This window comes from Puma concolor, chromosome D4 (genome assembly GCF_028749965.1).
Source record: "Puma concolor isolate L17-30 chromosome D4, mPumCon1.1.hap2, whole genome shotgun sequence".
Lineage (NCBI taxonomy): Eukaryota > Metazoa > Chordata > Mammalia > Carnivora > Felidae > Puma > Puma concolor.
This window is the reverse complement of record NC_141679.1, coordinates 15,063,985-15,088,832: the sequence shown is the minus strand read 5'-3', so window position 1 is coordinate 15,088,832 and position 24,848 is coordinate 15,063,985. Positions and strand designations below refer to the sequence as shown.

At 40.0% G+C, this 24,848-nt stretch overlaps 1 protein-coding gene across 1 annotated transcript in view; it reads right to left on the bottom strand.

Annotated features, from left to right (window-relative positions):
- The window catches only part of TMC1 (transmembrane channel like 1), a 94,624-nt gene extending 78,668 nt beyond the window's left edge, over window positions 1-15,956 (bottom strand). Inside the window, exon 1 of the mRNA XM_025931606.2 lies at window positions 15,828-15,956. Coding sequence (XP_025787391.2) covers window positions 15,828-15,886 — 59 coding nt within the window. The 5' untranslated portion in view covers window positions 15,887-15,956. The remainder of the gene's footprint in view (window positions 1-15,827) is intronic.
- Between the last annotated feature and the right edge of the window lie 8,892 nt (window positions 15,957-24,848).

Genomic DNA, 24,848 nt, shown 5'->3' with positions numbered 1-24,848 from the left:
TCATCATTCATTTATAAACCCCTTGTGTTGGTAATTAGAATAATAAGGTTTCATGGGCTTTCAAGAATGCTTTCACAGTTAGTTGGAGGAAGACACTTTGGTCCAACTTACAAAATAGATAATTTACCCATAACACATGATACAACCCTGATCGCCCAGGGGAGTCAGGACATGCAAGGTTGCCTCTGACACATTCTCATCCCAGGAAACATGTTCTCTATTTGGGTTAGGTTAAGTTGACTTTTCTTCCCTCTTGTTTTCAGTTTGATAGTACGATTGGGCAACCAACTTCTTGCTCAAGTAAATGAAAAAAGACATTTCAAAACTAGTCTTCAAGACCACTGTAATCAAAACTTGTACTCAGGAACACTTCCCAGTAAAGGGATCCGGGGATGAGAAGCCTTTTCTTAGTAAACACAGTTGTTAAAAAAAAAAAAAAAAAAAAAAAAGACCAATGTAAATTGACTCAAGGTCAGAACTCTGACTTTTCCTAAAACAGTACTGAGTAAATTGAAGGAAAGGAGCAGAGGTTGGAAGCTATTCTAAGCACAGAGATTGGAAATAAAGACTATAGGCTACTAGACTACTAGGTAATGTAATTCCATAAGGAGACTGGCGGCATTATTTAAAATCATCCTAATCCTGGAAGCGATGATTCCAACACCTGTGTTTTGTTTTGTTTTGTTTTTTATAAAGGAGACACTGGTGGAAGTGGGTGCAATGGTTTGAGGCTGAGTTGCTACAGCTATGAAGTAAGATCATAATAGCTCCGTCATGGGGCTGTCCTGTGTTTTACAGGAGATAATGCATACAACATGTTTAGCAACAGCACATGTAATGGGACCATGGCAAATCATAAGAGCTCTATAAACAGGAACTATTATTCATAGCCTTAGTACTGGTAGTGCTGACTTCGATTTTTGTGCCTGAGTCTCCAAATTACAAAGTTGAGAAACGACTAGATATTTCCAGGCAAAAACCCCTCAGAAAGCCAGCCCGTTTCCCTTCACATGATGAGACGTGGGAAGAGCGGGAATAGTTCTTGCCACTAAATGAGCAAGAGAGGAACCAGCCCCGCATTTAAGACGCAGCGTGAGGGCCCTGGTGTCGGGCTTCCGAAACCCCGCTTATGACTCAGCCTGAGAGGAGGCAGCAGTGAATTCCAGCCTGAGTCCTGCTCCCCCCGGGGCTGTGCTGCCTCTGAGAGCTCAGGTCAGCCGGGGAGTCTCTGTGCTCAGGGGCAAAAAGAGATCTCTCTCTCTCCTGAATAGGACTATACGCCGTTCGATTCTGTGATCTGGGTCTTACCCGTGAGACACGGGTTTGGATCCTGGCTCCGCCATAGACTAGCTGTGTGCTCTTGGGAGAAGATTACTAGACTTTATGGATCCCGAGCGTTCTCACCTGTAAAATGGGATCAGCAACAGCAATGGCAGTGTCAGCTAACAAACACTGAGTGCTTGCCGCGTACCAGGCATGATGGATGCCCATCGACTCATTTTCTCCCCCACAAAATCCAGCAAGGCGGGAACTATCTCAGAGATGAGAAACTGAGGGTTGGATTAATGGAATAAAGGTCCAAGCTTACCCAAAGAGTAAGCGTCCCAGCTTGGCTGGGACTTGAGCTCAGTGCCCCCCGCCCCACGCCAGTTTTCCCCTGATAACAGCATCATCTACCTCGTGCGACTGGTATATGGACACATATGAGATGACATAAGCAAAGCACTGGTTGGTACACTTAGCCATTTTTTCTAAGCATGTGTTGAGTGTGTTCGTTCTTAGCAGTGCGTTCAGTGCTTTGAAAGAAATAAAAGCAACATTGATTCTTTTCTGAAGTTCAAACTCTGTGAAGAAAAATGAGATACAGACCCATAAAATTGTTATATAACAGTGCTAGACAGCTTTAAGTGAAAAGGGAGAGGAAAAGGGAGGCCTGAGAACATGTTGAAGATGTAGATAAGGGAAGAATTACACTGGACATCAAAGGGCTGATAGAATTCAAGTAGGCAGAGAAAGGCATTCTAGGCATTGGTTAGCAGGAATTTTTCTAACAAAGGCGATATTTCCACCATGGATCACATATACAAACTCATAGTCTCATATAGACTAACAGCCTTTCACGAGGCCATTTACAGGGCTTGGTAGGCACACTGAACTGACTTTTTTCGGGTGCATATGAATCAAATGCATGTGATACATTCTCACTGCTGTAAACAGACGGATTTACAAGGTGTTGCCTCAGAGTGAGATAGGTGTTCTGCTTTGGAAGGTTGAGTAGAATGATTCTGCACCATATCTGTGTGTTCCTGTTTCTACCCTATGCTAAACATTTCTAAGTACTATGGAATATTTTTCCAAAATGTTGTGTTGTGATGATCAGGAGTGCAAAAAAGTCTTAGTTTTCTGGTGGAGCAGTGTGCTCTGCCTTTTGATCCTTCCTTGAGTGGGCAAGACATTTCAAATGATGGCAGTTCAGTGAGCTCTGAAAATAATTAAGACCACCTAGTAAACTTGACTGCTTGCCACATGGCAAACTTAGCTCTCGAGGTCTGTCCTAAGCACTTGGCAACACAACTTAGGTGAGGTCACCCACAGAGAATTCTACACTCCTCTGTGAACTAGACTTTCTACTGAGTTGACGTATCTCTTACAATTTCACTGTTCTTTTGCATAGCCTCCCTTCTAAGCTTCCCTGATCCTTCTGTCCAGGCACTGGTCAAGAACACTATAATAGGATATACATAAAATAAACAATTAATTCGTCCAGAGTCATGTGTCTTTATGTAGATATCCCAGTATGTATGTATATGTCTATATGCAAGAACATAGACATATATATACATAGATATGCAAATTCATGCATGTATACCATAAACACATAATTAGCAACTATTTGAAATAAGTGGTTTAGAATATTTAAAAATTTCTAATTTTCAGGACTGTAGAAAGAAATTTTAGACACATTATACTGAATATATGAAACCACTCCCCTCTCTTCTTCCCGTCTAATTTGTCATCATATTCTAACACAATGTTTTCCAAACGTTTACTTTAGTATATCCATTTTAATAAGGCATTTTAATAACCACTTTTATTCTACAACAGGCTTACCTAAATCCCCCAAAGTAGTATTCCATTTGCCATTCTTTTGTCCTATACATAAAAACATCCTCAAAAATGCCTTGGCGGGGCGCCTGGGTGGCGCAGTCGGTTAAGCGTCCGACTTCAGCCAGGTCACGATCTCGCGGTCCGTGAGTTCGAGCCCCGCGTCGGGCTCTGGGCTGATGGCTCGGAGCCTGGAGCCTGTTTCCGATTCTGTGTCTCCCTCTCTCTCTGCCCCTCCCCTGTTCATGCTCTGTCTCTCTCTGTCCCAAAAAAAATAAATAAACGTTGAAAAAAAAAAATTAAAAAAAAAATGCCTTGGCCACTCTCTTATTATAATCCTGATAAAGTAAAGGGTTATCTTCAAAATTCATACCTTACCCAAGATCTGGATGACACTCCCCCAAACCAAAAAAAAAAAAACCACATTCCTCAAATTAATGGTATTCTGTGCTTATCATCTACACATTTGCTTTCCTTTTACTGTTAATGTATTATGTCAAACACACTTAAAAGCATTTCTAGATAATTGCAAGTGGTAATTAATGCATTTCTCTTCTTAATCACCTTTCAAAGATAATATATTTATGGAGAGTCTAATAGCAAGTTGTGAAAATTAGCTGTCACCAGCAGCTGACATCCTAAAGAATGCGAGTTAGGTGAAATGGTTGGAGAGTAGGACACCCTGGCAGCCTGGGAAACCAATTCAGTTTGCTTTACCACACCTAATATATTGACTGATAACACTCTAGGGAAGTCATAGACAACGAAATGCAATTAAGAAGATAGTAACTACACTTTACCTACCTAGAAGAAAACTTTAGAACTTTCTTTTGTCTCATATTTACTTTTTGTTGTAAGTATTATTATCTGATAATGCACTCTAAAAATCCCTGTCTATTTGAAATTTGAGGTTATCTGAATTCTGGATAAGCAGATATTTCTGGAAGGTAGTGAATAATATTGATTGACAAGATGAATATTAGCATATGTTAGACCCATTTTCCAATGACCGTTACCCTTCTATCAACCATCTGGGCACAATCTCAGGCTGATTTAATGAGGCTGGGAGCCTGAGATCTTGACATAGGTACAAGAGCTATAAATGCCTTTACAACTGTCCAAAAGAGATAGGACCTGTGGCCCATGGGCCATCTAAAAACCATGCCAAACCAAGGTGAAGAATAGGACATCTCCAAGTATCTCTGGTAAAATGATGCAGTAGAGATAGGAAAGATGAAATAAATCAGGAAACAAACAGAGAAGAAGAAAAGAATTTTTGGTAGGCAAAAGTATATTTATCCCCAATGCTTCAGAGCTGACTTCCTTTTTCAAGTCTCAAGAAAAAAAAAGAAATATGATTTTGTCATGTGGTTCCTACCAGCATCCTTTCAGGGAGAATTTCAAAATATTATGTGAAAAGCATTATTAAAATTACCCAGTGATTTTCTAAGCATTATTAAAAGTACCCATAGTGATTTTCTAAGCACTTACTATAGCACAGAAAATATTAACAGGCTAAATCTGAAAGAGAAAGAATTATAAAGAACATTGTGTTTTATTTAATAAAGAAAGATTACCTTTAATTCAGTGACAATGATAAGATAGTTAGGACAAGTGAACGCAAATGTGAATGATAATGGGAATGCAAACTGGTGCAGCCACTCTGGAAAACAGTATGGAAGTTCCTCAAAAAAACTAAAGATAGTACTACCCTACGACCCAGCAATTGCACTACGAGGCATTTATCCACGGGATACAAGTATGCTGTTTCGAAGGGGCCCATGCACTCCCATGTTGATAGCACTATCAACAATAACCAAAGTATGGAAAGAGCCCAAATGTCCATCGATGGGTGAATGGATAAAGAAGAGGTGGTATATCTCTACAATGGAGTATTACTCGGCAATCAAAAAGAATGAAATCTTGCCATTTGCAACTATGTGCATGGAACTGGAGGGTATTATGCTAAGTGAAATTAGTCAGTCAGAGAAAGACAAATATCATATGACTTTACTCATATGAGGACTTTAAGAGACAAAACAGATGAACATAAGGGAAGGGAAGCAAAAATAATATAAAAACAGAGAGGGGGGCAAAACAGAAGAGACTCATAAATATGGAGAACAAACTGAGGGTTACTGGAGGGGTTGTAGGGGGGGATGGGCTAAATGGGTGAGGGGCACTAAGGAATCTACTCCTGAAATCATTGTTGCACTATATACTAACTAAATTAAATTAGTTGGATGTAAATAAAAAAAAAAAAATTAAATTAAAAAAATGTGAGTAAGTCAGAAGAGATGTCTTATCCTAATCAACACTTGTTTATTCTTAAAAAAAAATTCTCTTTAAGATGAATTTTAAAAGGAGAGAAACGAAAAAAAGAGATAAAATCAGACTCTTAAATACAGAGAACAAACTGGTGGTTGCCAGAGGGGCAGTGGGTGGGGGATGGGTGAAATAGGTGATGGGGATTAAGAGCACAGTTAAACATGTTGAGCACCGAGAGATATACAGAAGTGTTGAATCATATTGTACACCTGAAACTAATGTAACACTGTATGTTAACTATACTTCAATAACAGAGAGTGAGAGAAGAGCAGAATAGGAGAAGGTAAAGGGAGAAAGATTGAAACTCTTGGTCATGCTCACAGATTTGGGAAGAAATTCTAGAATACAAAATGAAAGACATTTAGCAGGGTGTTGAAATAGAAACTAGAATAAGAGGTTATCAGTGCACTTTGGACCTTTATCTGGAGTTCTGAAGTTAAGTCCTTAATGCCTGCTTTTCTCACAGGCAGCTCTAATTCAAGCATTTCATTGTTGGTTACCAATTAAATAAAGGAAATATGTTATATCATAACAAACAGTTCTTTCTTTAGCCTCTGCTTTCTGTTGTTCCAGATTGAGATTCCTCTAACACAAACTTAATCAAAGGGCATTCTTAGATTCCCCTACGAGGTGCTGGAATTGACTTGGCTACTGATTGTTACATTTTCAGGGATTCTGTAAACTGGTTCTTAAACTGTTAGTTGAAATGGATCGTAATGGGAGTGTTTATACCATGGAAATTGGCAAAAGGTACAAATCAAGGCTTTTTACCAGCACATTCTTGCCTTTTATTCACACATTCATACAGACCTTAAAAGGCTCCATCATGTTAATGATTCTCTTGCGTTGAGAATGAGTGTCCAACGACTAAAGAAATGACCGTTAATACCGTCACCCACACAGGAGACAGTAATTCAATGTTTCTGACGTACAGAGCGTTATGCTAGACTCTGCAGAACTAAAGAGCTCACAGTCTGTTTTGAAGAGAAGGAGATTTTTGTACAATTTTTAAACTGTAATGCAACACAGCCTAACAGCAGAGTCAAATGAATAATAGAGTCTTCCTGAGTTCTACTTCTGTAGCAGTGGACAGAGAAAGGACCTCAGAGGAGAGATGATAATTCACAAAGGAGGAATAACTGGAAGAAGCATAGGAAGAAGAATAGCAGAGAAGTGGACAGGAGACTCGAGTACAGTGGGAAAATGTGCCCAGAATGTCTACAGAAAATTAAAGCCATCTTCCTGGAAAACATGGTTCAAATGAGAAGTGATGTGGCACAATAGAGAACGCATGAGGTTTTGGGGATGGAGAAATCTGGATTTAATTTTCACCTTGACAGTTACTAGCTGTGTGAGGCTACTTTACCTTTGTCAATCTTAGCTTGCCTGTCTGTAAAATGGGTATAACATTCTGTTTTCAAAGTGCTCATGAGGATTAAAAGAATTAATGTGTGCAGCATCTCCTAGCACAGAATCTGATATGTAGTTGACAAAAAAAAAAAAAATTAAAGATAGTATTGTCCACCTTCAAACCCTAATGGTCATTGTCATCAGTACCTAATGATTTGGAAGAGAAGCTGGACTTCAGAGTGTGAATCCAGATTGTAGAGCTCACTGATTTGCTAAGCAAAAGCTTGTAAACTTTGTTAATTACTGGGGGGATACGGAAGGCCTTGAATGTGGGGATAACATGTTCCAGGTGGTGTTTCAAAAGAACACCCCAGGGGCACCTGGGTGGCTCAGTCGGTTGAACGTCCGACTCCGGTTCAGGTCATGGTCTCGCGGTTCGTGAACTCGAGCCCCGCGTCGGGCTCTGTGCTAACAAACAGCTCAGAGCCTGGAGCCTGCTTCGGATTCTGTGTCTTCCTCTCTCTCTCTCTCTCTCTCTCTCTCGGGCTCTGTGCTAACAAACAGCTCAGAGCCTGGAGCCTGCTTCGGATTCTGTGTCTTCCTCTCTCTCTCTCTCTCTCTCTCTCTCTCTCTCCCCCTTCCCTGTTCATGCTCTGTCTCTCTGTCTCTCAAAAATAAATAAATGTGAAAAAACAAAATTTAAAAAGAACACCCTGGCAATAATGCATGAACACTGTCTTTGCAGTAATATAGACTTGGGTTCTGTTACATGAGTTTGCTGTGTTTTTTGAGAGCATTGAATTATGCTATTATAATGAATGGAACTCATCAGAAATATTAAGCATAGGTCACAAGAAAGCTCTTGGCTCATAATATTCAGGTGAAACTCATGGGCAGAGTAAATTTGGTGTACCTGTGACTGTCCTGATGCAGAGCACCACAGATGAGCCCAGTGCCTGCTTTAATGCTCTGCCATAGGTGTCTTGAAATTCTTTTTTTTTCATGTTTATTTATTTATTTTGAGAGAGAGAGAGAGTAAGCAGGGGAAGAGCAGAGATGGAAGGAGAGAGAGAATCCTAACTAGGCTCTGCGCTGTCAGCACAGAGCCCGACGTGGGGCTCAATTCCACAAACCATGAGGTCATGACCTGAGCTGAAACCAAAAGTCAGATGCTGAAACCGAGAGTCGGATGCTTAACCGGAGCCGCCCGGTTGCCCCTTGAAATTCTTAATAATTGACCTTCTTAATTATTTTTTTAACAAAAGGCCTTACATTTTCATTTTGCACCAGATCCTGCAAATGACGTACCTGGCTGGGCACATAAGAGGTGTTAAGTGTAGCTAATAAATACACTTTCAATAAACTTGTAGCATGTGACACACAGGCATAATTTATACGATGCCTGTTATATCTGTTTGGAATATCTGTTATTCCAAAACAGATAGCAAGTAAGTTAGGAACGTGTAATACCTGACAAGGAAAGACAAAACAGCTGAACAAATAAGAATATTAAAGTTAGAAGTGGATGGAAAGACCAAGTTATGATCCTGTCGCTTTGGGACTGATATCTGTCACCACTAAATCGACCACCCATTGGTGTCGTCCAATATGTTTCCATTCTCCTCGTGTGTGTTCCGCTCAAGAAAAGCAGCTACCACTTGTGGCACGTCAACAGGCTAATTGACAAGGTACTACTATCGTTGAGTGTACTTGCTCTGTGTCATTCTGATAGAGCAAATGCCTATCATTGGCCCGAGTCATCTTCATTCTGTGGGGGCCTTTGGGACCTCAGCCTTCTTAATGACACTGCCAGCAGGATGGTGAATATCAGTAGGGCATGTGAGCATCGTGAACCCCAAGATTCAAGAAATGTGATCCTGTGGCCTCCACCACTCTATTGCCATTCCTTGCTTGGCATGTCCATTTATGCCACCTCTTTGCTCTTGCTTATCACTATACTTTAACTTGACTTAATAGACCATGTGAGTTGAGCATGTTAGTTTGGTCTTTCAGTCCCATGGCCAGTGGTCAAGCTTGTGTAGTAGTATAAAGACTTCCATCTCATCAAAGTAAGTTTCTACACAAGTCCGAATCATAGTTCTACCACTTAACAGTTGTCTGAACATAAACAGTTACTTATCTCTCAGAGCGCTGGTTTCCTTATACACAAAACCAAAGTAATGATACATGGTTGAGAGAGATAAATGGAATTATGACAGTAAAATAACAATAGCTAACACATATAAAACAATTCCTACATGCCAGGCACCACTCTAAGTGCTTTAGATCTTAACTGATTTAATCCTCCTAATAATTCTATGAAGTAGTATTACTTTTTATCCCCATTTATAAGTGAGAAAACACTAAGTTCCAGAAGTTAAGAAAATTGCCCAAAGTCACAGCACAGCGCTTGATACCGACTAGGCCCTGATTAAATAATAGAAAAATTGAATGTCAATGTTACATTTTGATCAACAAAATTCAGCCATACTGACTTCCAATAGTCTCCATTCTTTGGATGAGAAAATCAATATACTTCAGATACCTGTAATGTACAAGAACTGAAAGTTGATGCTTTGGTTGAGCTATTGACTAAAAAGAATCCCAAATGGCTGAAGGGTGTGTTAGTAGGTGTGTACACGTGATTAAAGGTCCTCTTGTGTGGAATCCCTCATTCCTTCTCAATGACAGATGAAGGAAAGGCCTTTGTGAACTGAAGGAGAAATCATGGTTCTTACCTATAAAAATCTCAAGCTCCAAGGAAACTTGAGAGAAAGGGATGAAAGCCATGGGGCTATTTTCCCAGATAGTTCCAGCAGAGAAAATCAACCCCAGTCTATTCTTACTGCCCTAGAAATATATTAGTTCCCTCAACCAAGAAAATTCAATAAAATCAAAAACGATACAAACAAAAAAGAATACAGGATTGTGAAGGAAGATTGAGTAAGGAAGAATGTTACCTTAATGACAATCTGCCAGTTTCAAGCACATGTTTAAATGCAAATGAAATAGTAAGAATTCCTTTCAGCTTTATTGAATGTTTCACTAATAAATCACTAGGTCAAGTCGGCTGATGGACAACTCCCAGAAACACTGGATCAGGGTGCCACACAGCTAAGAAATTAGAACAGTCAGTATAAGAGCTAAATAAACATGCTTGTTATCAAAATAAGTGCATTTGAAATGGCTTCTACCCAAGAACCATTTCCTTGCAAAAGTATATTGGAGTACTCCCATATCTTACTTGGTAGACTCATGAAATGTTAGAACTGCTCCGTCCCCAAAATAAGCTCCTTTAAATATCCAGCTAAGTGAGGGTTTTTAATGATTTCTTATGTTAATAGGCACAGAAGCATTTTTTCTTCAAATGGGTGCTTTAGACACAAGTACATTCTGAAGAAGAAAGAAGTCCTAGGTTTCTGCTGGAAGCTGGTGCTGTTGGCCAAGCAGCCCCCCTTCTTACCTCTGCCTCCCTTGCCCTGAAGGGATTTCACCAAACCGCCTTAACTTAACATTAATTTGCAAACCATGGGCCACAATCCAATCCCTTCATTTTACAAATAAATACAGGAGACTCAGAGAGATGAAGTCAGAGGTACAGCTCAGCTCGGAGTCCATGTCTCTTACTTTTCAATCCCAAAACTACCCTACTATAACAAAATAAAGTGATTGCTTCATCAGGATTAGTCATGCAAGCTTTAAATCTACCATGTAGAAAGTTGTGGTACAGTTAGGTTTTAGGTTTCAGGATGAGTAATAAGTAGATGGTTATTTTCCACCCAGGTGTTTTATTTCACCTATGATGGTTGCTCTCAGATCAGTGTAGCCACCTATAACAAGGAGGAAAGATCTAGTTAACCCACTTCTTTTATTTTTTATTTTTTATTTTTTTTTAATCTTTACTTATTTTTGAGAGAGAGACAGAGTGTACGCAGGGGAGGAGCAGAGAGAGAGGGAGACACAGACTCCGAAGCAGGCTCCAGGCCCTGAGATGTCAGCAGAGAGCCTGACACGGGGCTCGAACCCACGAACCATGAGATCATGACTTGAGCCAAAGTCGGATGCTCAACCGACCGAGCCACCCAGGCGCCCCTAGTTACCCAACTTCTAAGTGAAACCCATTAATAACTTCAAAATAGATATGCCTAAAATCCTATGTTTTTAGTTCATTAATAAGAATAGGAACTGATGGGAATGCAAGCTGGTGCAGCCACTCTGGAAAATAGTATGGAGGTTTCTAAAAATACTAAAAATAGACCCTACGACCCAGCAATTGCACTACTAGGCATTTATCCACAGGATACAGGTGTGCTGTTTCGAAGGGAGACATGCACCCCAATGTTGACTGCAACACTATCCACAATAGCCAAAGTATGGAAAGAGCCCAAATGTCCATCGATGGATGAATGGATAAAGAAGATGTGGTATATACATATATATACAGTGGAGTATTACTCGGCAATCAAAAAGAATGAAATCTTGCCATTTGCAACTACGTGCATGGAACTGGAGGGTATTATGCTAAGTGAAGAGAAAGACAGAGAAAGACAAATATCATATGACTTTACTCATATGAGGACTTTAAGAGACAAACCAGATGAACATAAGGGAAGGGAAGCAAAAATAATATAAAAACATTGAGGGGGACAAAACAGAAGAGACTCATAAATATGGAGAACAAACGGAGGGTTACTGGAGCGATTGTGGGAGGGGGGATGGGCTAAACGGGTAAGAGGCACTAAGGAATCTACTCCTGAAATTACTGTTGCACTATATGCTAACTAATTTGGATGTAAATTCTAAAAAAATAAAAAATTAAATTAAAAAAAAAATAGGAACTGACTTTCAAATAGTTGGAAAACATACCACTATTTCCCCTTCCCTGTCTGCCAACATATTCTCACCCATTCAATAAATAGTTTAGAGTAAGGTAAGATGTTCTGCTTCTGAGGTTTTCTGTTTCTCAGAATCAAAAGACAGTGGCCCTCAATCCTTGACTTTCAGAGTAGAAAATTAAAACACACATAGCCTGGTCTGGGCCAGACACACCTGTCCCCTCCACCTAGAGATTATTATTTGATAGGTTTAAGGCTACCTGACTGTGTGAAACACATTGAAACCACATTGCAAAACACTGTTCCACAGTGACGGTGGAAAGGATGTGACCTCTCTTCAGTCCTAAAAAGCCAATACTGCTGCCTTCAAAATGCTGAGCTCCAATTCCTGAGCCATGTTTGAGAGTCATTAGGGATTAACAACCCATTTTTAGAGCTTCTTGCCTATGTATTAACTGCTTCTTTTAACTGTAGTTGGGTCCTCAGCTCTGAGGATGCTTACCTTGCTAGCGATAGATATTCTTTCAGAATGTGGGACTCCCCGAGCGCCACCTCCCAAGGCATCCTCAGAACAATAAGTTACCGTTCCTGAAGTTTACTCTAAAACACATCTTGAAAGCCTGATCCTCCATAGAATCTGTTTTAGAAGTTTCACAAGCTCATCAGAGTCCAGAGCCAGATGGAAAGCCTTGGAATCCCGACATAAATCCAAACCTGTGATCAAAATATCTGCTCCAGTTATACTGAGACTAGTATCTTGGTCTCCATGTAGTTAGCAAGGATTGATGACTGGAGGCAAATTCTGGGAATAACACGGTCCTCAGAAATGCATTCTCAGAGTCAGAAGTCCCTGAAAGAAATAAAGGGTGCGAGAAAAGCTCCCTGACCGCCATGTTTCAGTGGCATTGGGGCAGAGAAACCTTTATCTCTCCACACTATCAAGTATTCACCGCTTGTCCTAATAATGCGATTGAGATCCATGCGGGAGAAGCTCAATACAACATTCAAAAACCCACAAAGGGAGACAGGCTGGCCACAGTAGTGCCAACAGCTTCATCCCAGAGGCTGAAACCAAGAGGATCAGGCTGACCATGACCACTGGTACCAGCTGTGCAGAGAACTGCCAAGCTACAAAGCAGGACTGACTTCTGGCCATGGAGAATCGTTGTAAGACAGTGAGCGTTACTGACAGGTGAGAAGCCATAGTTTCTTCTTCTCTGGGCCTAAATCTGTGCTTGCATTCTGCAAGCTGGCTTTGAACTTGATGTTCTGAATCACTGCCTTGGTAACATGCCTAACTGGCTCCCTGGCTGCACGGGTAGGAGGCAGCAGACTGGAATGCATAGAGGGTTTAACCAAATAGCGTGACCAACTGATGTGGATCGAGAATTGTGTGCACTGAAGACTGAATTCCCTGTTCCTAAGTGCAACTATCACTGAGCCCCAGCTGCTATTTTCATGTAAGAATGTGGGACCAGATGCTCCACTTGTCCAGCAGGAGCTGGACATGTGGATTTTTTTAGTGTGAAATCTCCTACTTTTTAACATTTGACAACAAAGAAAAATGTTGTTAAAAAATACACCCCAGGGGTGCCTGGGTGGCTCAGTCGGTTGAGCGTCCGACTTCAGCTCGGGTCATGATCTCACGGTTTGTGAGTTCGAGCACCACGTCATGCTCTGTGCTGACAGCTCAGAGCCTGGAGCCTGCTTAGGATTCTGTGTCTCCCTCTCTCTGCCCCTCCCCGGCTCACGCTCTGAATCTCTCTCAAAAATAAATAAACATTTAAAAAATAATTTAAAACAAAATACACCCCAAAATGGTTAAAATGGTCAATTTTATGTTATAGATATATGAATAAAAAGAACAAAAAAAAGAATAAAAAGAAAAAAAAAGCATGTGGGCCAAATAAAAACCTAACACTCAGATCTAAAACCTAAGATCTAGACTGAGCTGCAGACTCATTTTCAACCTCTGCCCTAGCATTAGGGGCATCCCAAGCCCCATCTCTCCACTTCGCAAAATGGGTTAATTCCTGGACTCAGTTCAAGGCCCCAGGTCCTAAAATCTGCCACAGGATTACCCTGGGTCCATTTGGAAGATCTGAAAGTGGCCTGGCCCTGGATTCTGCCAAATTGTCAAGAGGCTCTATTCTTCGCTGGAACGTCAAAATCAGTTACCCATCTAGACTGCTACCAATGTGTCACCATCCCCCAAGGTGGCTAAGGTTATCCCTGACCAGGTGTGCCTCCACCTAGCCCTGCCGTGTCTCACACTCACTCTGTCTCTCCTGACATGCTGCAGGGGACCAGGCAACATTGACTCTGTCCTGAGGTGAAATAATAATTACAACTTGTGCTTCCCAGCTACGTGCTATGTTCTGGCAGCGTGCTAAGTGTTTTATGTAAATTATCCCACTTTATGATTCCACTAACCTGGTAAATTAGCATAATTTCATAAGGAACCTGAATGTCGGAGAGCTAAACAATTCATTCAAATTTGCACAGCTATGAAGTGAAGGTCTGAGATTCAAACTCAAATCAGAAGCCCATTCCTACTCCATTGCCTGGCATGGGAGAGACAGACCAGGGAGGGTGGGGGTATTTCTACACTTTCTGCAGGTGGAAAGGGAAGATACGCTCTTCGGCATTCTTACCCAATTTCACACCACGCTTTGAAAGTTCACAGTATCACTGCTTTCCAATTTTACAACTTTCTACATACAGTTACTTGTGGTTTCCAGTTTTGGGCATTTTATGTCCAATCGTATTTCAAACGATATTTTGGAAGCAACGTAAAGTGGTTGCCAAACTCCTGTTTTGCCAAGCAAGGATATTTTTAAATCTATCATTTAGCGTCATTATCACCACGTCGAATGCGTACGCGCACGCACACGTGTTACTAGCTCCAGGGAACCAGGAACCCTGCTTGCCTTTGCTTTCATTCAGGGCTGGTGGGTACAAGCACATGCACATAGAGTTCCCAGCCTACGACTGTGCAGTGTTATAGAAGTTTGCTGGGAAAACCACTGTTTGGAACTTGGAAAACTTTATCCGCAAAGAAAACAATGCCATTACAAATGATGGCTAGGTTCCCACTTCACAGAATAGATGGAGAATTTCTTGTTTTATTTTGGATATGAGGCCCCAGAAGTCTAAGCAGTGTCCTCAAATAACACATGCTCGTTTACAAAGCTAAGATTAGAAGAGAATTATCCTGGTAGCTATTTCAATTCTTTCTCTCATCACCAGAGACAATAATATTCTCCTCTATAATATTTAACATTATTAGTTAAATAGCCTGGTGGAGAGACAGCTTTGGAAATTTACCACTACTTACAAAAATGGTTCTATGGAAAAATGCAATCAGTAGCACCACTGAAAGATATAAACATGGCTGTTACCACTGACACATTCCCTTTTATTCATGCCTCGTCTCCCCAACAACCGTGGCAAGGAAACATAGCATGATCCTCAGAAGTGATCAGAAGCGAAGATGCTTCCATCCCCCAGAAAGAGATAATCATTTGCCTTTTCATATAGGAAGTTTGTAAATCCGGGTGCCCCGAGTATGTTTGTTACCCCCGTCAATGTTCAACGTAAGAGTGAAATTGGGTCACTGACATGTCGCCATGGAATAGCTATTAGCATAATCCTTAATTGGAATCCTATTTACTCTTCTGTTGGCTTAATATCTTCCCTGTGCTTTAAAGAGAGCTGTCACATGATTATGTCACCTGAGGCTGGGACCCTGCAGAGAAACAAGAATCTGCCAGTCACACAGACTTGTAAAATTCAAATATATTATCTCTTTCAGAGAGAAAGTAATGAATGCATTACATTAAAGAAATTCTCATGAACAAATGGCTAAAAGTGACCAGAGGTTATAAGACTCCAAACAATGAATTTGCTCATAATTTTTTTAAATTGATAATCATTAGCCCAGCCTCTCTAATGATGATATATATATATATATACATATATATGCATATATGCCCATGTATATGATATATGACATGTTTACATACATGACATGTAACATATATAATATGTTGTATATGTGTATATGACCATTAATGTTATATATAATAATGAGTATTTTATATATATGATATATTATATATAGCACCATGTACAAAACATAGGTAATAGAGGAGTTGGGAGATCAATAATCAAGGACAGTGTTTCTAATTATGAAAAGAGGCATCGTACTTGAGAACTTCAATTTTCTTCTCCATTTTCCAAGGCTTGCATTTGACAGTAGCAATCATTTGTCTTTTCTCATCTAACTCTGCCTTCAGTCTTTCCAATTCCTCCTCATCAATTTCTTCTTCTTCTTCCCTTTAAAAGATAGAAAAGAAAGAAACCTTAATAGAGTTAAGCTTTGCCTGACTACCAGACTTAAAGAAGAACGCTCTCGGATACTCAGTCAATGGATATCAATCAACTCGGTTGTACATAGAGGAGGCTGAGATTTATAAGCCTTAGAGCTTGCAGATATCTGAACACTGATGCGGGATTTCTGGAATTATTGCAACTTTAAAATAATAGCGTTTACCTTCTGAAGTCCTGAAACAGTTTTACATCCATAGCCTCAGGACATAACTCTCAGGACTAGAAGACCTGTGGAATATTAGTTGCAGATCTATCAAGATATTTTCCTCTCTACTTTGTTCCCTTGTATCCTTTCTCCAACCAATTCTACATTTCATTGAGAAACATTACTTTTTGATAAGGATGGTAAATGAGAGGGGAAGATGTCTTTGAAGTGCCCTTACAAATTTGTTAGCCATGTCTCAAGAGAAAGAGAAAAATTGAAATAGGGAAAAATTAAAAAAATCTATTTCTCGAAGGTAACTTAATCTGTTAATTAAATTCAAAACTTCAGTTGATAAAATTCAGCTTGAAGTTTATTTGGTAGAAACGAAACCTTTGAAGGGACCTTCAAAGGAACTTGGCTTCTCACTGAGCAAATGAGATGTTTCTTTTCTCTTCTGTGTTTCTCGGATTGCAAAAATGCCATAGGGTCCAGAACTAACGAAACAAATCAAAACAATCTAAACATGAGCAGCAGGATTTTAAGGTGAGGAATGTAATGCCCCATTTTGTAAAGATCAACATTTTTTATAGATAGCTTTGTTGATTGAGCTATTGTCCTTCAGCTCCAGACTCCCCTTCTATACTGAATATTGGGATGCTGGGGCTGGGGCTCTGTAGGGCACATTTCTGCTTTGTCAGCTGCCTCAATAGTAGGCTGTCAATAAGAGATACCCAGAAGGGACTTGGGATTCCTGTTCGCTTCCTGGGGTGGTACTTCCTCCCTGGTAATGCTTCTTCACCCCACTAGCTGAAGGGTCCTCCCACAGCTACAGGTGAATCCAGCTTGCCAATTTCCCCAACACTAACAGAACCAGCTTCCTCACCACCCCGGTAGAAAACCAGCACCGCTGGTGGATCACCCCCTTTGCAATGGTTTCAGCCCCATATGTCTTTCCTCTATGCTTCTTGGGTTTCTTTATTTTGGGAGAGAGGGGGAGGAGGGACAGAGAGAGAGAATCCCAAGCAGGCTCCTCGCTCAGCACAGAGCCCGACTCGGGGCTCGATCCCACAACCCTGGGATCATGGCCTGAGCCAGAATCAAAAGTCAGTCGCTTAGCCAACCGAGCCACTCGGCCACCCCTCTCCTCTATGCTTTTAAGTTTAAATTTCAACCTCTCTTCTCTGTTCCTGTAGCCCTTGGAGAGGTAGCTGCTTCATATACTTGTCGTCACCATGATACCTGAGTGTTGTCTTTTCACCTTCCCAGTAACCTAGACAACAATTATTTATCCCTACTCAACAGTTCTCTTATCAAATACTTTCTGTTCAATTAACTGAAGAAGTTTCTTTCTCCTAACTAAACCCTGACAGAGAAATTGCAATCTGACTCAGTGTTAGTCAGAAACATACTTTGCTGTGGGGTACCTGGGTGGCTCAGTGGGTTAGGCATCCAGCTTTGACTCAGGTCACGATCTTGTGGTTTGTGGGTTTGAGCCCCGCATCGGGCTGTCTGCTGTCGGCACGGAGCCTGCTTGGGATCCTCTGTCACCCTCTCTCTTTGCTCCTCCCCTGCTTGCATTTTCTTTCTCTCTCTCTCTGTCTCTCTCTCTCTCAAAAAATAAATAAATAAATAAATAAACATTAAAAAAAAAAAGTAACAGGGGCCCCTGTGTGGCTTAGTCGGTTAAGCATCCAACTTCAGCTCAGGTCATGATCTTGAGGTTTGTGAGTTCGAGCCCCCATCGGGCTCTGTGCAGACAGCTGAGAGCCTGGAGCCTGCTTGGGGTTCTGTGTCTCCCTCGCTCTCTGCCCCTCCCCCGCTCGTGCGCTATCTCTCTCTTTCTCTCTCTCAAAAATAAACAAACATTAAAAAAAAATTGTAAAGAGAAACATACTTTTCTGTTGACTATACTCATCATGACTACACACAGTAAGACCATGGCAGAGCTGCTTTTGAAAGTTCCAGCTGAGGGAGAGGGGGACACAGCCACAGCGTTACAGGCCACCGTACAAAATGACTGTGCACACTCCTTTCTTTCTCACCAACCCAGTTTTTAATCATGTCATGATTACTGAAATAAAAACTCATATTAACTTTCTAAAATAACACTTCCTGTTGACAGTTGGGTTTCTTGACCAATTCAAATGTTTTGCTTAGAATAGTAATTTGGGGTGCCTGGGTGGTTCAGTCAGTTGAGTGTCTGACTCTTGATGACTCTGGTCATGATCCCGGGGTCATGGGATCAAGCTCTGTGTCAGGCTCCGTGCTGAGCATAGAGTCTGCTGGAGGTTCCCTCTCTCTCCCTCTGCCCCTCCCCCGCACTCTCTCTCTCTCAAATATATTTTTTTTAACTTTAAAAAGAATAGTAAGAGACCAGTAAGAGTACACTCTAAAATACAACTCTGATTGCCAGTAGGTTGTTTTCGTTTTAATTATTTTTTTGATTATTATATAAAATTTCATGGTGGTTGCAACTCTGACATTTTTACTACATCTATATTCACAGTTTTTGTTTGCTTAATTTGCCAATCAGAATAACAATATGTGTGTTGATTTGTCACAGGAAGAAAATGTATGTTTTAGTAAAACTGATTGTTTTGCTTGTCACATCACTATGTTGAACACCTGAAACTAATGTGACATTGGCTGTCAATTATACTTCAATTGAAAAAGAAAGAGACTGTTTTGCTGAATATTACTAAAAACTTGTTTCCATGTAGACATAGACCAAATCCAAATTTAATAAATATTCAAAATCCATGTAAGGCAAGAATGTGCAATGGGAAAAAAGATAATCTCTTCAACAAACGACATTGGGAAAACCGGACAGCTTCATGCAAAAGAATGAAAATGGATGATTTACTTATTTCATACACAAAAATAAACTCAAAATGGATTAAGGACTTGAATATGAGACCTAAAAGCATAAAAACCTAAAAGAGAGCACAGGTAGTAATTTCTCTGACATCAGCTGTAGCAACATTTTCTATATATGTCTCTGAGGCAAGGGAAACAAAAGCAGAAATCAACTATTGAGACTACATCAAAATAAAAAGTGTCTGCACAGCAAAGGAAACAATCAACAAAACTAAAAGACAACCTACCCAATGGGAGAAGATATTTGCAAATGACAGAATCTGATAAAGGGTGAGTATCCAAAATATTTAAAGAACTTATACAACTCAACACCAAAAAAACAAATAATCCAATTTAAAAATGGGCAGAAGACATGGAAAAGACGTTTCTCCAAAGAAGATAGATATACAGATGTCCAGCAGACATGTGAAAAGATGCTCAACATCACTATCATCATGGAAATGCAAATCACAACCACAATGAGATATCACCTCACACCTGTCAGAATGGCTAAAATCAACAGCACAAGAAACAAGTGTTGGTGAGGATGTGGAGAAAAAAGAACCGCATGCACTGTTGGTAGGATTGCAAACTAGGGCAGCCACTGTGGGAAACAGTATGGAGGTTCCTCAAAAAATTAAAAATAGAATTACCATATGGCCCAGTAATCCCACTACTGGATATTTATCCAAGGAATATAAAAATACCAATTTGAAAAGATGTATGCACCCCCATGTTTATCGCAGCACCGTTTACAATAGCCGAATTATGGAAGCAGCCCAAGTGTCTACGGATAGATGAATGGATAAAGAAGAGGCAACACAATGGAATATTACTCAGCCATAAAAAAGAACGAAATCTTGCCATTCACAACAACATGGATGGATCTAAAGAGTATTATGCTCAGTGAAATGTCAGTCAGAGACAGACGAATACCATAGGATTGCATTCATATGTGGATTTAAGAAACAAAACAAAACAAAAAACCCAGACTCTTAACTACAGAGAACAAACGGATGGTTACCAGTCTGGGGGATGGGTGAAATAGGTGATGGGGGTTAAGAGTAAACTTATCATGATGAGCACTGAGTGTTGAATCACTAGATTGTGTGCCTGAAACTAATGTAACACTGTATGTTAATGAAACTGCAATTAAAATCTTTTTAAAAAAAAGGAAAAAAAATCCATGCAATTCAAAACCATGTTGTTCAAGGGTCAACGGTATCTACATGTAAGTACCTTAAAGCTTTACATTAATGGATTCCCATTAGGAATCATATCTGAAACAGTATCTTGCTTAATGTAGTATCATCAAAGAATTAAAAAAAAAAAAGATCTATTAGGATGTGGATTTACCATGTAACTAAAGTTTATTTCTTTACATGCCAATTTTTAGAAACGACTTAATGGAAATCTTCCTAACACTAATTCTATCCTTTCCTGCTATCTTAAATCTAGTTCTTTATGCATTTAAATTCTATGATTCCTTAAAAACTTATGTCAAATCTCTTTAACCCTTTTCTGATTATCCATATATATTATCCCATATAATAAATAGATTTGTCCTTTCCAAAACTCCAAACAACCTTGTTCTTCTCCGACACATTTATACTGTCTTATTTCACAATGATTTGGGTCCAAGTAACCCCTCCCTTACGCTATTATGAACTTCGGGAGAATACAGTCAATTGCATATTCATATCCATGTCTTCCAAAGAAATTAGCAAATTAGCTTCCACAGCAGTGGAGCTGGATAAATATTAATTAAATAAATGTTTATGTACAGAATTTTTCTGGATGACAGGGTTATCATCATAAATCCACTACTCAAAGTCCACTAAAATTGAACAATGTCCTCCAAGATTAGTATGGTATGGAAAGATAAGAATAAATTCTTACACTAAATAACCCCAGACCGGTATATTTTTAAAGTCTTTTTTGTTAATTGTTGATTGCTCCAGACGGATTGTGTTGTGCTACCAGGAATGGTTCTTCAATAAGTTATCTTCAAACAGGCAGGTAATTATAATATTACTTTCACCAGCATATAAGGGAACTGTTTTCTTAAGAATCACTCAAAGAAAGTGCTAATCATATTAAAAGAATATTGCAGAGGTTTGCTTCATCTTCTAAACTGTAGGGCTAATCTGTGCAAGAATGGCTTTCTATCTTCAGTTTGATTTATTTAAACAACAGTTGTTAGGGGGAAAAAAGGCATAATGTGCTGAATTTCTCACTGCTATGAACATATTTCTTACACTTAAAACTGGGTCAGGAAAAGCCTGTCATATTATTAGAAATCCTCCAAAATGTCTAACGAGGCAGTATTTTTTCACTGTCTCCAAAGATAGTTAGCATTGCAACCTTGGTTTTAGTTGGCTTCAAATGTTTTGTTAGTGCAGGGGAAATTCCCTAAGGTGTTTCACTTGAACATTTAAATTTTAAAAGACCATAAATCAGTTAATCTAAATAAACATGCCCTGATTTGCCTACAAATCTTTCTCGCAATATATTTGCCTACAAATCTTTCTCACAATATATTTGCTAATATATTTTCTTTGGAAAAAAAACAAATGCTTGGTGGGGAGCCTAGATGGCTCAGTCGGTTGAGCATCTGACTTAGGCTCAGGTCATGATCTTGCAGTCTGTGAGCTCAAGCCCCGCATCAGACTCTGTGCTGACAGCTCAGAGCCTGGAGCCTGCTTCGGATTCTGTGTCTCCCTCTCTCTCTGCCCCTCCCTCACTCAGCTCGCTTTCTCTCTCTCTCTCTCTGTCAAAAATAAATTAACATTAAAAAGAAAATTTTTTTTTAATGTCTTCAAAATGAACAACAGAAAATGAACCTTCATATTGGGATTGGAACCATCAATCACCAGAAATAATTTATGATACTATTTAGACGAGTTGCCCAAATTATGGAAGTAATCATGTAATTTGAAAAACCTTTGGAGACAAAGCTCACTGTAGCCAGGTTTGGCTGTTTGGAGGAGTGAGGAGAAAGGGGGGCAGGGCTACCCTTGGGCCTCTGAGAATCAGGGTGAGACTGGTACCAGCTAAGGACAGACACTGTCACAAGGACAACTTTCCTTCAGGCAATAGGGGCCAAGACCCACTGATTTATATGGTCCGATTTCTAGGAGTTGAGCAGTTAACATGTGGGCCTTAAGCAGACCGAGAGAGCACAGAACTTTTCTTTTTATTTTTTATTTTTTTAACGTTTATTTATTTTTGAGAGAGAGAGAGAGAGAGAGAGAGAGAGTGTGTGTGTTCAGGGGAGGGGCACAGAGAGAGTGACAGAAGGAGAGAGCGAGAATCCCAAGCAAGCTCTGAACTGTCAGCACAGAGCCCAACGCGGGGCTCAAACTCACAAACCACAAGATCATGACCTGAGCCGAAGTCGGACACTTAACTGACTGAGCCACCAAGGCGCAACCTCCAGCCCCCAATTCACCTTTTTGAAAGGACCTCTCTGAGGCACAAGTGGAGAAGAATAGCAAATTCTAGAACACAGCCTATATCATGCATGCATCTATTGTTGAAATCTCACTATCAGAAAACGCAAGCTTTGCTAATAGGAAATATTACTGCATCATAGTAGTGATGACAATAAGGACATAGAGCTTAAATGTATGAGATGAGGTGGCTCATTTAGGTTAAGTGACCAAGTCTTGATTTGGGCTCAGGTCATGATCACATGCTAACAACATGGAACCTGCTTGGGATTCTCTCTCTTTGCCCTTCACATGCTTGTAAGTGTTCTCTCTCTCTCTCTCTCTCAAAATAAATAAATAAACTTTACAAAAATTTTAATTAAAAAAAACATGAGATATTTTGTTTTCGAAAGTAAAAAGCATAAAAAGCATAAAAAGAAAATAGAAAAAAGAATACCAGAGGCAAAATTTTTAAAAAGGTGATGTCTTGATATTCAAAGATGGAAGAAAGGAGTTTGGGGAGGAGGAGAAAAAGAAAGAAGGGGAGGGAGATTTCAAAACTGAAATCAACAAAAATATGATGAAGAAGTAGGTGGGGTTAGTCTTTCGTTTTAAAAGGAACCATCAGCTATCAATGCTAAGCTTCTTTACCTGCCAAAATTTCCATACAATTGTATTTAATTACAATTATTTACGAAAAGGAAAGTAATAGCTAGTTGTTGAACACTGGAATGTATCATTTGGGGAGGACATCTTAGAAAATTCCTCTTCATCTAAAGTCCTAAGAGTGTTTTGGAGGAAATCGTATCACTTTGTAGTGGTTCCCATGACCCTACTACCTGAGAGGGGCAGAGTAGCTGCTCTCTTAAAGCCTTTCCAAAGGGTCAAGGTTTTCTATTATTAGATGTGTATTACACACACGCTTTTCCTACCAGCCCGCCATCTGCAAATTTCCAGAAGGCAAAGACTCGAAAACCATTTCATTAGATTTTTCCTAACTAGCATTTAACAAACTATTCTATATAAAGTCAGTGCTCAGTGAAATGTTCGCCTGGTGGAAATGGTAGGTGCAGGGTTGTGTTAAAAAGGAAATGACAGGGGCGCCTGGGTGGCGCAGTCGGTTAAGCGTCTGACTTCAGCCAGGTCACGATCTCGTGGTCCGTGAGTTCGAGCCCCGCGTCAGGCTCTGGGCTGATGGCTCGGAGCCTGGAGCCTGTTTCCGATTCTGTGTCTCCCTCTCTCTGCCCCTCCCCCGTTCATGCTCTGTCTCTCTCTGTCCCAAAAATAAATAAAAACGTTGAAAAAAAAAAATTAAAAAAAAAAAAAAAGGAAATGACAGCCCCAATGCTCTTCTGTAAAAGAAGAGATGCTTAGTATTTTAGGCTTTGAGGGTTACATACAGTTCTGTCCCATATTCGTCTTTGGTTTTGCTTGTTTGTTTGTTAATCAACAACCCTTTAAAACTCTAAGAACCACTCTTAGCTCTTGGGCTGGAATTAGCCATATTTTGTCAACCCCGGCTCCCTAAGCTAAAGTGATTTGGGCTCACTGTTTAGGAATTTTCCACTTAACTTTGATAACAATATATGTCATTAATGGGATAACTTCAAAATACCTAAATGAACTATTAATATTAATTAATAGCAATATCAATATTAATTAATGAACTATATTAATAACCATGACAATTTAGATGTCTCATTAGGAAATTTCTCTTAGCCCATTCTTAATACATATATTCGTTTTTAAATTCTATTTAAATTGTAAAATACATATAACTAAGTGGAGTAAAAAATGGCAGCATTGGATTAAGCCTGTGTTTATTGTTTTTAAGTTTATTTATTTTTGAGAGAGAGACAGAGGCAGTGCGAGTGGGAGAGGGGCAGATAGAGAGGGAGGGCTCCGTGCTGCCAGTGCAGAGCCAGACGTGGGGTTCGAACTTATAAAACCACAAGATCATGACCCGAGCCAAAACCAAGAGTCAGTCACTTGAGGGACTGAGCCACGTAGGGGCCGCCAAGCTGTCTTTCTAAAAGTAGTTTTTAATTACCAGTTTTAAGGCCACAGAGAGCCTAAAGGGTGGGGGAGTGGGGGGGGTCCTCTTTCAGAGTCAAGTACTTTTGAAGGAGTCACAGTTTCAGTTACAGATCAGAGCGAACTTACGCCCCCCTCTTCAGCCTCCTCCTTCTCTCCTTCTCTCTGGCCTTCCTTGTTTCTTCATCCTCTGGTTCAGGTTCTGGGTCATCCTCATGGATAACATCTCTTTTTCGTTTCCTCTTTGGTCTCAAGCTCTCTCTTCGAGGTAATTTATCTTCCTCCTCCTCTTCCTCTTCGCCTGAACATAGCCGTGAATGCTTCAGTGAACAATATCAAAAAGCTCTCTCTCCCACTACCAAATGTATGCTT